This window comes from Sminthopsis crassicaudata, chromosome 2, assembly GCF_048593235.1.
Source record: "Sminthopsis crassicaudata isolate SCR6 chromosome 2, ASM4859323v1, whole genome shotgun sequence".
NCBI classification, from domain to species: Eukaryota; Metazoa; Chordata; class Mammalia; order Dasyuromorphia; family Dasyuridae; genus Sminthopsis; species Sminthopsis crassicaudata.
In genome coordinates, this window is record NC_133618.1 from 550,605,693 (window position 1) to 550,620,554 (window position 14,862).

The 14,862-nt window shown below is 39.1% G+C and overlaps 1 protein-coding gene across 2 annotated transcripts in view; it reads left to right on the plus strand.

Annotated features, from left to right (window-relative positions):
* The first annotated feature begins 4,847 nt into the window (after positions 1–4,847).
* PCSK6 (proprotein convertase subtilisin/kexin type 6) overlaps positions 4,848–14,862 on the plus strand; it is a 240,175-nt gene continuing 230,160 nt past the window's right edge. For both annotated transcript variants that reach the window (XM_074294997.1, XM_074294998.1), the window contains exon 1: positions 4,848–5,477. In XM_074294997.1, the coding sequence (XP_074151098.1) occupies positions 5,187–5,477 (291 nt within the window). In that variant the 5' untranslated portion in view covers positions 4,848–5,186. The remainder of the gene's footprint in view (positions 5,478–14,862) is intronic.

Sequence of the window (14,862 nt, forward strand, 5' to 3'; positions counted from 1 at the left end):
TAGAACTGGAAAGGTCCAACCCTCCTTATTAATTTTACTGTTGTAGGAGAAGCCCAGGGAATTTAAATGATTTGCTCATAATCATACATGGTCATACATAAGCACCAATGGAAAGATATGAATCAAGGTCCTTTGACTCCCAAATCATCTGTACTATGTCTTTAACAGGTCCATAATATAAAAATTTAGTTCAGTAATTCAAGAATCTGTGATTTTTGCTGGTGTGAATACTTCCTTCATATCAGACTACAGACTTCAGTAACCTCTATTTGTTTTGATTTGGTTTTATTTTTTTTAAGCTTTTTATTTTCAAAACATATGCATAGTTTTCAACATTCACCCTTGCAAAAGCTTGTGTTCCAAATTTTTTCTTCCTCTTTCCTCCCACTTCCTTTTGTAGATGGCATATAATCCAATATATGTTAAACATGTGCAATTCTTTTATACATATTTCCACAATTATCATGCTGCACAAGAAAAATCAGATCAAAAGGGAAAAAACGAGAAAGAAAACAAAATACAAGGAAACAACAACAAAAAAGTGAAAATACTATGTTGTGATCCACACTCAGTCCTCATAGTCCTCTCTCTGGGTGCACAAGACAACTGCAACTGGCTGAATCACATTGCTGTTGAAAAGAGCCACATCCATCAGAATTGATCATCATATAATCTTGTTGCTGTGTACAATGTTCTCTTGGTTCTACTCACTTCACTTAGCATCAGTTCATGTAAGTCTTTCCAAGCTTTCTGAAACATCCTGCAGATTGTTTCTTATAACAGAATAATATTCCATAGCATTCATATACCATAACTTATTCAGCCATTCTCCAACTGATGGGCATCGATTCAGTTGGAGTTTCTTGCTATTACCAAAAGGGTTGCAACAAACATTTTTGCACATGTGGGCCTTTTCCCCTTTTTTAATGATTTTTGTGGGATACAGGCCCTGTAGAGATGCTGCTGGAACAATGGATATGCACAGTTTGATAGCCCCTTAGCAACCTCTATTTGAGAAATGCTCTGGCCATTCATTTATCTGGGGAGGAGGAATCCTTAGAACTCAGCTAGTCTGGTCCTCAACTATAGACACATAGTCTATTAAGACACCCATGTGAGGAAAAAGCCTTACATGCACAAATATGTTTGTAGCAGACTTTTTTTTTTGTAGTGGAAATGAATTGGAAATTGAGTGGATGCTCATGAATACGGGAATGGCTGAATAAGTTATGGTATATTAATATAATGGAATGTTCTATAAGAAATGTTGAGCAGGCTAATTTCAGAAAAGTCTCGAAAGATTTTCACGAACTGATATTAAATGAAGTGAGCAGAACCAAAGTAACAACAAGATTATATGATGATCAACTATGGTATTCTGAACTCTTCTGAGCAATGCAATGATCCAATGCAATTCTAACGCACTTGGGATGGAAAATGCCATTCATATTCAGAACTATGGAGATTGAATGTGGATCGAAGCACACTATTTTCACTTTTGTTTATTTTTTCATTATCATTGTTTTCCCCTTTTGCTCTTATTTTTCTTTCACAACATGACAAATATGGAAATAAGTTTAGAAGGATTACATGTTTAACCTATATTGGATAGCTTGCTATCTTGGGAAGGGGGGGGGAGATAAGAAGGAAGGGAGAAAAAATGTGAAACTGAAAAATCTTACAAAACATGAATATTGGAAATCATCTTTATGTGCAATCAGAAAAATAAAATACTATTGAAGGAAAAAATAAAAACACTAAAAAAATAGGGGAAAAGACATTCATAGTTAAAGTCTTTTTAGTTTAACATTAAGACTCTGACACAATTTTGTCATAAATGGTGACTCCAATTTAAAAGACAATTGTTAGCAAGTGAGATAATGTGTAAAACTTTTTTTGAAAAAACTTAAGGTATTAAATAAATGCTAGATTAAAAAAATAAGCAATAAACTACATGGTAGAATGGAAGACTTAGAAAGACTTGAGTTTATTTAAATACTACCTGATATTTACCACCTGTGCCACTACCAGCAAGTCTGCCTCTCAACTTCACTTTTATTTCACTTGTACTTTTTATATTCACTTATTATAATAGCACCTACCTCATAATAATTTTGTGAAGATCAAATTAGATAATATATGTAAAATGCTTTTCAAACCTTAACATGCTATGTAATACTTGCTATTACTATTATTATTCAATTCAACAAACTTTACCTACTATGTGACAGGCATTGGACAACTTATTAGGGATACAAACAAAAAAATGGAAGTTCTTACTTTCTAGGGGTTTACTCTCAGGATGGGGAGGAAACTACATACAGAAAAAATAAAAGGAACTAATATGGAAGGGAAAGGCATCAGCACCTGGGGTGGAAAGATAGGGAATAAACACATTGGAGCTGAACAAAAAGAATGTTTAGGATTTGGTAATGCAGTAGCAAGGAACAGCTGCCTTCCAGGCACGGGGACCAGTCATTTTGCTGCAAAGGCCTAGAGGAAATGGAAGGTCATCTTTGGGGGAACAGCAAACAAGTCAGCTTTGCAAGAACACAGAGTATATTAGGGAAATTATCATGTGATAAGTCTGGGAAGGTAGGTTGGAATTGGGTTGTAATGGCCTTTAAAAGTCAAATAGAGGAGTTTGTATTTCCATCCCCAAATAGGAGGGAGATGCAGAAGTTCCTGAGCAGGGGAATGGCATGGTCAGGCCTATGCTTCAAGAACCCAGGGTGTCCTTCATGCCACAAGGAGGCATCAGAGAACTGCTTTAGGAAGGGAAAAAGGAAGGATGGGGGGAAAAAAACCAGAAAAAAATGAAAAGAAAGGAAAGAAAAAAAAACAAGGAAGAAGGAAAAAGGAAAGGAAGAAAGAAAAAAGAAAAAGCAAAGAAGGGAAACAGGAAAGAAAGAAAAAAGAAAAAAGGGAAGAAGAGGAAAAGGAAGAGGAGAAATAAAAACAGAAGGGAGAGAGGAAGGAAGGGAAGGGAGGAAACAAATATTTATTAAGCAAGTAATATGTGCTAGGCATGCTACTAAGTGCTTTACAACATCCTATTTCATGTATACAACTTTGGGAGGTACTGCTATTATTATCCCCATTTGACAAATGAGGTAACTGAGACAAACATACATTAAGTGACTTGTTCAGAGGTAAATAGGGGAAGGAAATAAACATTTATATAGTACCTTCTATGTGCCAGGGACTGTGCTAAGCACTTTACAAATATCTCATTTTGGTGCAGATATATAAAAATTTTAACACATAAAACTTATAGACATTCAATGTATGCTCCACATATTTGTCTGCTTTATATATTTGCTACAATTTATAAACACAAGAGGGCAAAGCAATCTTTGTCTAATTCTACAGAGTTTCTAAGTTGTGTTTTATACCAGTGAATGTGTCATATAATAAAAACTTTGGATATTTAGAACTGCAAGACAGAGTTTTCAAAAATAGAAATAGGATGATTGCAATGGGCAAATGGCCAGGATATGTGAAGTTCTATCACCCCCAAATTCCAAGGTCCTTGGTAACAAGGTTCCATCTGAAAAAGAGGTTCAAACTTCAGAAGAACTGTAGTATTTTCTATTTTGAGAGTGCCTGGCATAGGAAAAGATACTTTTCCTGTGTAATCTGGGATCACAACGCTCCTAGAAGAAGTAAATGCAATGGATATGGGAATGAAGATGAAAATGTATATTCCTCACAAAAGATTCTGAACTCTGCAGAAAAAGCTTCTCCATCTAAAGGCTAGTTGGCAAAGTGGGAATCTGGAAAAAGCCACCTAGTGTCAGCACAGAATACTTTCCCCATAACATTGCCACACAATTTAGCACTTAAAAATACAGAACCATCAAATTCAAAGATCTAAGATATCGTTAAATTTGAAACTTGAAAATGATTTATGTAAATGAATAATAATTTATACATAAATTATAATGACTACTATCCAACTAGTCCAACCCCTCTGATCTCACAAATCAGGGCTATAGAGAAGTTAAGTAATTCATTTAAGCGCACAGTTAAGTTAGTAACAGAGCCAGGCCCACCCTCTTGCCTTTGACTGAATCTTTAACGTCCCATCTGTGCATACGTCCCATGCCGCATCTTGTATCTTAGTTCTAGAGCTGGAAGAAGCCTTAAGAAATCACCTAGTCCAAACTTCTTATTGTAAAACGGAGAAAGTGAGTCCCAGAGCGGCTAACTGACGCATTTAGCTAAATTCAAGACCCACAGCAGACTAATTAATGGAAGAGCAAAATTGTTTCTTAAGTCCAGATCCAAAGTTCCAAGAATATATAGTACCCATAGCTGGAAGTAACCTAAGAGATAATTAGTCTAGCAACACCTTTATTTGGTTGGGGCAGCTAAGTGGCAAATAGCCAGTGCCGCAGTTGCGTTTGAATCCTGCTTCAGATACTAACAACGGCTGACAGTTACTCAGTCCCAGTTTTCTCGCCTTTTCGCCTACAATATTGAGCCCTATCATAAGAGCATAGAGAGAAAATAAGAAAAAGAGGGTTGTTGAATCGAATGAGATGATAAATTATTTATAAGGAGTAAATTAAACGAGATAATAAATGGAAGGCGCTTTGCAAACCTTAAGCACTACGTTAATATTAGCTGATTTACAGATGAGGAAACTGAGGCTCAAAGGGACTACCTGGCACGCCCTGAGTCACACGCCCCGGAGTAAGCAGCACATAGATTTGAACCTCAGTCTCCGAATCCATAACCACGCAGCCTTGCTCCCACCGCCCGTATCTCCCTAATTGTTTTATGTGCCGTGGGACTTCCCCGCAGGCAAGGATCAGATCTTCCACACTCCCACGTAGCGCGTCAGTCAGCGGCAGAGAGCTCTAGCCTGCCGGGCCCTGCACCCATTGGGGCCGGCGGACTGGCGGCCCGCGCTCCTGCAGGCGCGCGGACGCTCGGGGCGGCGGGGGGATCAGCCGCGAGGCTCCCCACGAGCTCGGCACGAGTCGGCGCTTCTCCCGGGAACTTTGCTGGAGCCTCGGCGAGAATGCGCCTCAGCCTTCTTCCCTCCCTCGCGCCCTCCCACCCTCCCTTCCTCCCTGGCGGCGGCGCTTCCCTGGAGCGGCGCTGGCTTTAAAAAGCCCCAACCCCACCCCCCCAGCCCTGCACTCTGCACAGGCACTTGAGCGAGCCGGGCTAAAGCCATGCGGCGCTCGCAGCTGCTCCGATCCCTTAGGTGGCTGCGCGCCGGAGGAGGAGAAGGAGGAGGAGACAGAGGAGGACGCGGCGGCGGCGGCGGCTGCAGGAGGGGGACCGGCTCCGGGCTGCGGGCTATGCCCTGCCTGAGCTGGCTCCTGGTGCTCGCGCTGCCCCCCGCTTGCGCGGCGCTGCGCTCCCCCACGGTCTATACCAATCACTGGGCTGTGGAAGTGCTCGGAGGGCCCGCCGAGGCGGACCGCGTAGCCTCGGCTCACGGGTATCTGAACTTGGGACAGGTAAGTGTGAGGGGCGAACTTTTCCCCGCGCGCTGCAGGTTCCCCTCGGTGCCCTTGGCTCGGAGAAGGAAGCGGAGCTTCCGTCCTCTCTGACCTCGCCTTACCCCTTCTCCTCCGCTCTTCTCTCCCACAAACCCGGGCAGGGAGTGGCTGCAGGCTCCGGCGTCCCAACAAGCCTCAACCTGGGCACAGCGGTGCGCCCTGACCGGTCCAAGCCCGGGGAAGGCGGAGGCTGACCCAGCACTGCAAGGGGAAAGGGAAAGGGGGTGACCTGCAGCAGCGGCAGAAGCTTCAGGGGGAGGCGGGCCGCCGCTGCCCAGAGATGGGGAAAAAGAAAGCCGGGTTCACGGGGTCAGAACTTAACCGAAGTCGAGGTGCCCGTCTAAACTTGGGAGTCGCTTTCTTATTGGGACGGTGTGTATGTGTGTGTATATACGTGCGTGGGGGCGACGACGTGGGAGTTGTGGACTCGTGCCCACCCCGCAGACTGGATTGTTTGTGACAGTATGTGAAGATTGCACTAAGGATCTATAACTCATGTTGTGCGCCTGTACACAGACGCACACAGTTTGGGGCAAGATGAAAGAAAAGTAATTTTCGGAGGACAGAAAAGTATCAGGAAGCCCTTCGGATTTCACCCTGGAAACTTGGGCTCGGACCCTTGGCTTAGAAAGAGGTTCGGGAAAGCTTCCCCGATGGTTGAACCAGAAATTGGGAATAGACTTGACCCACCTGTCTACTTTTCCTTTGGAGGAAGAGGGACTCATTCTGCCCTTGCCAAACTCTTGTGCACTTCCCTCCCACGGCTCTCCCCATTCCCAGTCCCCTGGGGTGGAGTTTTCTGATGCTGAATACAAATCCCACGTTTCCAGCCTTCTGCCCCACAATCGAGGCCAGCTCCTAAGGATGATCCTTATGGGATCATACTGCGTGCGCGGGCCGAGTTGTGTGGGCAGATGCGGTTTGGGATATTAGGAATTGCATTAAACAATGAATCATTGTTTCATTTGGTCTGTACCCCCTCGACCTGCGCATAAAGCGGGGCGATTTTAACCGAGTCCAGAAATAATGGCAAATACTTAAGGAATGAATAGGGGATGCGCTATATGAGACCACTGAGTAAACAAGTGGACGTGAGACCTAAGAGAGCGATCCTAAACTGGTGGGAGCTTTAGTCCAAACCGTAGACATTCAAGTCCAGGGATTTAGTGTTCTGTACTCTGTAATGGAAACAACACATAGAGAAGCAAAGGACCGCTGAGAAATGAACTGTCTCTGCATCTTGTCAATGCTATTTGAAATAGATATCTCAACAGGAGTAGTATGCCGGTGGAAAACTCGGTGGTGCTCCAGATGGGACGTGTAAGCTTTCTTTAAATGAATCTGCCAAAGCGTATTCTTAGGGGAGGAAAGTGGCTTTGTAAGTAAACGAGCCATGGCCGATCTAAATTATTCCCCCGATTATTTGCAGGTAAAGCCGAGGAGAGGCAGGACTGAGTCCCTTTCTCATTACTCTGCAGCCATGCAGCCAGCCAACGGTGTAAAGGGTTGTCGGAAGTATGAATGGGATGGGGGTGGGGAGCAAGAATGAGATTTATAGTTCAAGGAGAGCGCGATTAGTAGGCTGAAATGTATAGCCTCTTCTGGGGATTAAACTCCAAAATGTGGTTAACAAGTATATGCAAACTACAGACATAAAGGATCAAATCAAGTTACAGATAAGCTCTTCTTGTAATTCAAACTCCAGCACCATGCAGTGTTAAATTTAGTTTTATCATTATCCATGACAGAACCCAGCAAAGTGTGGTGCTGCCTAATCTAAATGGAATTTTCTTTGCATGGTAAATCTTATATTGATACTGTTAATGTGCCGTGTGTGGTCTTCTGTAAAAGTAATCTCAATCATTTGAACTGTATTTGTGGTTTTATCAAACTTTCAAAAGGACTGGTCATAGTTTATTCAAAAGAATATAACTAATTGGGTGATTTTTATTTTTATTTTTTGGTAAGTCCCTTCAAGCATTGATGTGATTTAACATTTTACTTTCATCATTGACTTTGTGTCTATCAGTAGTTCCTAAATCTTTATTCTCTAATTCTCCAGATGTGAAAAGGTGTTCCTCGGGGTTTTATCCTGGGTTTATTGCTTTTCGTGTTTGCTTAGAGTCTGCCAGCTCTCTATATTCACAGTTCACTGCCTCCCTGTCCAGGTGGCTCTGCAATTTGTCTTACTAGCAAAGGTATCTCTTGAAGTGTACTATAAATTACAAAGAGACTGAATTTTTGGCTTGTATAATTAAACATTTAAGTTGAGACATAGGTGCCTGGACTAGACCAAAGGAGTGCTCCTAATTTCAATATCCAATATCTAATGTACAATATCCTTTCTTCAATATCTGCAAATGAGCCAGTGATGGCAGTATAATTCTGTCTCTGACTTCATTGGAAACTCTCCAGGCAGGTCACATATAATCTATTCCATCCCTATTTTGTGGGTGGAGAAGGAAGGAAGGAAGGAGGAGGAGATACTATGACCCTTACCACACAAGTAGTTTGTGAGTTTTTCAAGGTCACAGTAGGCAACTGCTGAACCACATGGCATCATCCACATAACTCAATTAAATCTATTAAAATAGCCAGTGTCATGTGACTTCAGTATGAGATAGTAACATGTCAAGAGTCCTGAGACTGAAGATCCCTTGACAATATGGATTGAGAATTTAAAAGTAAATAGTGATACATTGTATAAGAACTTAGTGTTCGAATGAATTTTGTTATATTTTAAGGGGTTGATGATCCAGAAATCTATGATTGCATCCTAAAGGACAAGTTGCTGATAGGAAAAGTTTCTCTAGTCTATGTAGCTTTGCAACTGTGTTTGGTCTTAAAAGTCTCAGAGACTGCCTGGGACACTGGGAGATTAAGGGATTTGTCCATTGTCACCCAGTTAGTATGTTCCTGAGGCAGGAATCAACTCAGATTTTCTTGCCTCCCAATCTGGCCCTCTGTTCTTTATACCTTGAATGCACAGAGACTGGCTCATAGTAGGCACTTAAATGATTCTTGACTTGACTCTTTAATGACTATTAAAAGAGACTTTTGAAGCTTATGAGACCTCCATAACAAGTGACAAAAATAGTCCTTTGTTTTCTACTACTTTTCCCCTCTTCTGTTCCCAAACCAATTTTTCTTTACTTTTTTCTTTTAAATGCACTGCTCCTGTGGAAAAAGGCCAGGAGCATTCAAGCACCTGCTTAACAACTCATAAAAAAGAAAATCTAATTTGTAGTTTTCAGCTGGGACTATTTGTGGGTATTGGTTGAAGGTATTAACTCCCTTTTTTCAAGTGAACCAATCAATGGACAGAGGAAGGGACTTGTACAGTTTCACATAGAAATTAATGTTTCTTCCTAATGCTTTATTTACTAGTTTAAATACTCTCTTTTCAAAGCAACTTGAACACCCCCCCCCCAACTTAACAGGCCATTCAAATATATACGCTATTCCTACCCTATTATGCTCTAAATTAATGCTTAATTATTTTTCTTTTAAAATAACTGGTACTCTTATTAAATTAACATGGTACAGAGATATTTTAAATTATCTAGTCCCTTCTGACTAATTAAGTCACACTATTAATTAGTGGCAGAATCTAGGTACCCTGACTTCTTGTTAGAGTGCCCTTTCCAGTATAGTATGTCGTCCTCTATAGAATGAGCTTTCAAGAGATGCTGTGACTCCTCAATTTATTGGGGTTTTTCCTGTGACTTGGAATACTGATGTGTGGGAAAGAAGGAGTTCTTAATTGGTAACCTAAAAATTAGGTAATCTTTGCAATCAAACTCAAAACAGTTCTGTGACTTTAGTTTATTCTAATTACATTTCTCTTTAGATTTGGGCTTAAGCATTATGCTTTCCCCTGCATTCTTGCTGTAATGTGGGATATTGAGCTAATGTGTTGGCTCTGAGCTGGGGATAGGGATGGGGCGGAGAGCAGGCTCACTGCCAAATTTCTAAAATGTCTTCCTGCTACATTATTTTAAACCGGTCTTAAATTATTTTTACTTATAATAGCTGCTGATCACCACACACCTGGCATTGAATTTCAGGTGGTCCTCAAGCAATTCCTGTCACTAAGAGAGAATTATGATGCTAAGGACTTCTTGTTTTTATGATTAAAAAAGTAAAACTACAACCTGAACTGCACTGAAGGGATAAGAAATAGGTACTAAAAAGTTGCAACAAGATTACCAACAGGAACAGGAAACACTAAGAGGTTTGCAACACAGTAGTCATACATTGTGGCCTTTTAAAAAAAAAATCTGGCATTTCAAGTGATATACTCTTGCTACAGAAAGTGTGCTTTGATCCATCCATCCATCCCTAGCAGGGTTCCCAATCTAGGTCAAATTACACTATATGCCCTCTTCCCTGGTATTTTTTATGGATGAAATTAGGGTAAAATAAACATCCAAGGGCAGCCTTGAAGAAGAAAAAGGAGCCCATATAATGCAGTATAAAACTGACTGGATTAGGACATGTGTTTTTGAGAAAGTCATTTAATCTCTCTTGGTTTCAGTTATATCATCTATAAAATAGGTAAGTTGGACCAGCTGATCTCACATATTTTAGGATGAAAGGGCCATATGAGGAATGTCTGGGGAAGGGAAGACCCAGTGTATTATCTTGGTTTGTCAGCAAAAGAGGATAGTTTGGGGTGATTTTTATATATGTTATTTTCATATCTTAGTACCAGTTGATGATGCTACCTCCTCTTTCAACTTTAGCTGTCAGTCAGCAAAGACAAGTGATCTAACATAACATGGATGATCCAAAATCTGGGGTCTAAAGTCTTTTAACTCTTATTTATTCATGTTCTAACAATGTCTCAGATAATAACATTCCAGATCATCTTACTCATCCCCTAGTTACTTGTAAAGATATATCAAAAGTTATACCATGCTATCACATGGATACCCATGTTTTCATAGTTCATGAACCTAAAAATGGAAGAAACTTTAGAGCTCTTTGAGTTCAGTCCCCTTATTTTATAGATGAAGGATTTGAAACCCAGGGAAGTTAAGTCCAAGATCAAATTGGTAATAAGTGTAAGAAGCTGCATTTGAATCCAGGTCCAGTGAATTCAGAGCCCAGTGTTCTTCAAAGATATTTCTTGTGGTAACTGATTCTGTTATACTCTTAGTGAAATAATTAGTTACTCTTTGATGTTCCTGTTAGACTTCTGCTTGGGTATTTTGAAGATCCAGCTGTATTTACAAGGTCTTTAGACCAGTTTCACTAAATAATAGTGATGAATAGCCCCTTCAGCTGTCTAGCAGTTCACACTTCATAGGATGAAATTGGCAGACACATGTAACCATGGTAACAGGACCATCAATACCCTTAGTGTAGTAATGATGGCACTGCGAAGAGGAAACACTTTCTCATTGTTTCTCACTTAGTCACTGCAGACATAAACAAGCTGAGTTCTGCAGTACAGTACAACCTGAGACTCAGACATAGCTTGATTTACCTTTCTTCACATAAAACTGTTCTCTGAATTTGTCCAAAAAGAGGCAATCAATTTCAGTTTCTAATACACTTCAGTGCCACCTGAATTTCTGCCACAGGCCAGAATTGTTCATTACTGGAATCCTAAGCTAATCTGCCTTTTTCTACCCACATATTGTGTAAATCAGTTTTTCTATAGGCACTAACCATTGCAACTGAATATTATGCCTGAAGATCCAAGACTAAATAATCAATAAGACTATAATTTCGTAACAGTACATGTTTTGTCAGTAAATAAACATAGAACTTGATTTCCGAGCCTTTATTTCACACAACAAAAATTTCTACAATATTCAGAGGAATCACAATATTCAAAAGATTAGAGGTTATTTATTGACTGTTCATGGGTCAGATTCTCATCTATTTCCTTGTTCTACATATATAAATATTGTGGGAGGAAAGAATAGGGATATGGATAAAATCTTGAAGTGCTGATGGATCTAAGTGGAAAGAACAATGGAGACACTTTATGATTCTTCAGACAAATAGTTGGTATTGGGCCCATTCTTTTAAAATGGTCATATGAGGCATATAGGCTGATTTCATTAATATAGTATATTATTACATAACACAGTAATACATATTAATACATAACAATAACTTCATAAAGGCCTACTTGAATCAATGCTTTTTGGCACAGAAGTGAATCTGGATTCTTGGAGACTGTCAGCAGAGCCCATAATCTGCCAGGTTCAACTAACCTTCAGTTAGTAAGTTTGATGATAGACTTTATATACTTTGAGAATCTGATTAATTAAATTTGAAGTCTGAATACTAAGCTGGCTGTTAGATAATGAATTATTTTTGGATACAGCAATTCCTAAAAACCATTTGATAAGGGATTAAAGGGATTGTTTTCTAGATTATCATGTCCCAATCACTTTTTTTTTCTGAAGCAATTGGGGTTAAGTGACTTGCCCAGGGTCACACAGCTAGGATGTGTTAAATGTCTGAGACCAGATTTGAACTCAGGACCTGCTGACTTCAAGGCTGATGCCTTGATCCATTGCACTACCTAGCTGCCCCACGTCCCAATCACTTTTAAAATTTTGTATTCTTATATGCCCTATTGAATTTTTAAATATATCTGCAGTCAATGTGTTAGGCATGTGATGTTGGATAACCAGTCTATTGAATTAGTTTTTCCGTGTACACACACGTACACACACACACACAGAGGATAGATACTGCAAATGGACAGTGAATTGAGCCAAGATCTAATAGGAGAGAGTGGGATGGATTACATTTAGAAAATTGTTATGAAAATGTATCATCAAGAAGAGAGCCAGGCTAATCATGTAACAAAAGAACGTTGTAAAATATAAACAATTGAAACACTGCTATAGTGTCCAAGAGATATAAGAAGTTCTAGAAGGTGGCCTCAGTTCATTTAGTAGATGCTTTTTGGAGAATCAATGAGGGAACAAGGGAAAGAATCACACAGGATGTAAAGTTTGGATGGGATGTGAATGCTACATCTACAGATCTTGAAGTTACTGAAAAATGAACTTGTATATATATTGAAGATCTTAATTCTTTCTTTTTTATCCTACTTCTTCACTTCCTACAATTCTTTGCATATTTTATATTTTATTTTCCTTTTTTTTTTTTTAAATGGTGGAATAATATTCCAAAGGCATAGATTACTATGTGGATCAGATGATTGGTTCTATAGTTTCTATCCTTAGCCCCACCTAGCTATTTCACTAGTGCATGCCATGGGTCACAAGACTGACTCATTCTTTCAGCAAATATTTTTAAAGTACCTATTACATCCTACAACTAGGCCTTTGTGCCTTTTCTATTTTACATCTTATCATTGATTCTTCTGAGGGCCCCTCCCCCCAACCCAACCCATCAGATCTTGAGCAATTAATACTTGATGGCTCAGGAATTGGTAACTTGCAATCTATTTAGCTTTCCTATTTTTTCTTTCCTATATAGTTACATTGGAGGTGTGTAGTTTTTTTGTGTATTAGACCCCAAATCTCTGGACTTGTGCCTACTTGTCTCAGTCTCAATTTACTTAGGTGTGTCTGTCCCAAAACAGGTTTTAAAAAAAGGTCAATGCCCATTTTATTTTAAAAAATTATGGCCACCATGTCTAACCACACATTTTAAGCTTTGCTGATTTTTTTCCCTTTAAAAAAAAAGGCCCATATTTACATGCCTGCTGATAAAGACTCATTTCTGTGAAGAAAAAATAAACTTTATTTTTGTCACACTGTCAAAATAACTTCGTAGCTGAACTCACTGACCATCTCCTTGTGCATATATCTTAATTTCTTAGTTGCAGTAAGATGAAGCTAATTATAGAAAGTTAGGCTTAGTTCAGTGGCTTGAACCAGATGTTTACTTGTACTAAGGCTTTGCCAATTCACAACTGCCACAGCACATCATTTTAAGAAGAGATGAAAAGTCCAGTGATGGGGATTGTTATTCTCTGTCCCTATGATGCTTGGTGCTTATAAATGGGAACTGAACAGACACTTCCTTGTGTAAAGATGCAATTGCTGTAAATATGCATTTTATTTTGTTTTGTTGTCTTTTTTTTTTTTAAGAGAAACATGATAGCCAATTACTGTAGGAACACAGTTAACCCAAGTCGAGTTTTCAAGTACATTTTCCTTTACTATTATTGATTTCTTGGTACTTTTCAACTCTAAAAGCACTAAGAAGCATAACATGATGGTTGTTGTTATTATTAATAAATGAAAGCAACCCCCCCCCTAGTTGAATATTCTTTTCCTGGACTAATTAGCTGAATATATATTTTTAAAAAATTTTGTAAAGCTAGTTGGGGGTGGGGCAAAGCTAACTATATTGTGCTATATGTGCTATATTATATTAGGATTGTTGTATATAAAGAGATGATTCAACCTATGGCACCTATACATCTATGTAAAACAAGTTGTGAGAAAGGAGGTTTTTTATATTTAATTCTAATTAAGCTAGGTAAGTTTCCAAACTGATAATTTTGCTTTTTATTTTTATTTTCATTAATAAGTACTCCAGAAAGTTCTATGTTCAGTATGTGTTAGAGCTAAGTGGTTTTTTCCTTTTTAAAAAAAATTCTTAATTTTTTTGGATGAGTAAGAGTTTGATAAGTGTTCTTAGCCACAGAGAATTCAATCTTTGGGTTATTCTCTTTTTTCTTACTGAAAATTTATTCTACTTTCCAGTAATTTGTTCCTTTCCTGAAGTTAGTCACTTAAACCTCTTCTTTTTACTTCATCCATACTGCCTTCCATGCCAAAGATTGCCTTTTTCCTCTTGCCAAGCGACCAGTCAGTCCCCTCCCTAAGTCTCTCCTGGAAATTTGCTGCCTCAAAGAAGTCTTTCAATGACTAGCCACCACCATTGAGATTTTTTTTAAATACTAAAGAAACTTGTCTTTCTGAGGATTGCACATCTTTTCCCCAATGTGTGTCTGTTTTTTTTGTGAATCATGAAGTCTGTATAAATGAAATTGGAAGTCTAGAGAGCAAGGCCTATCTATGTCTCTGCATTGATGCTCAATGCGTAATTGGGACTAATTTACATAGGCATAAGGGAGTAGTTATCTGACTGAACCTGCCTCATCCATTTTGAATGATTTTTTTTTCACTTACATCTTTTTGTAGATTCTTGTAAATATTAAGTGCAATTTGGCTTAACGTTGAAGGCAACACTATTGACATTGTTAGATGACTAGAGAGATTTGAAATGGCTAGTAGTTCTTTCTATAATTAGCATGTGTTAATGACTCTTGAAAATTCTTTGAGGTCTGTTGCTTTTTTTTTTTTTTTTTTTACAACTTATCCTTTTTGCCTCT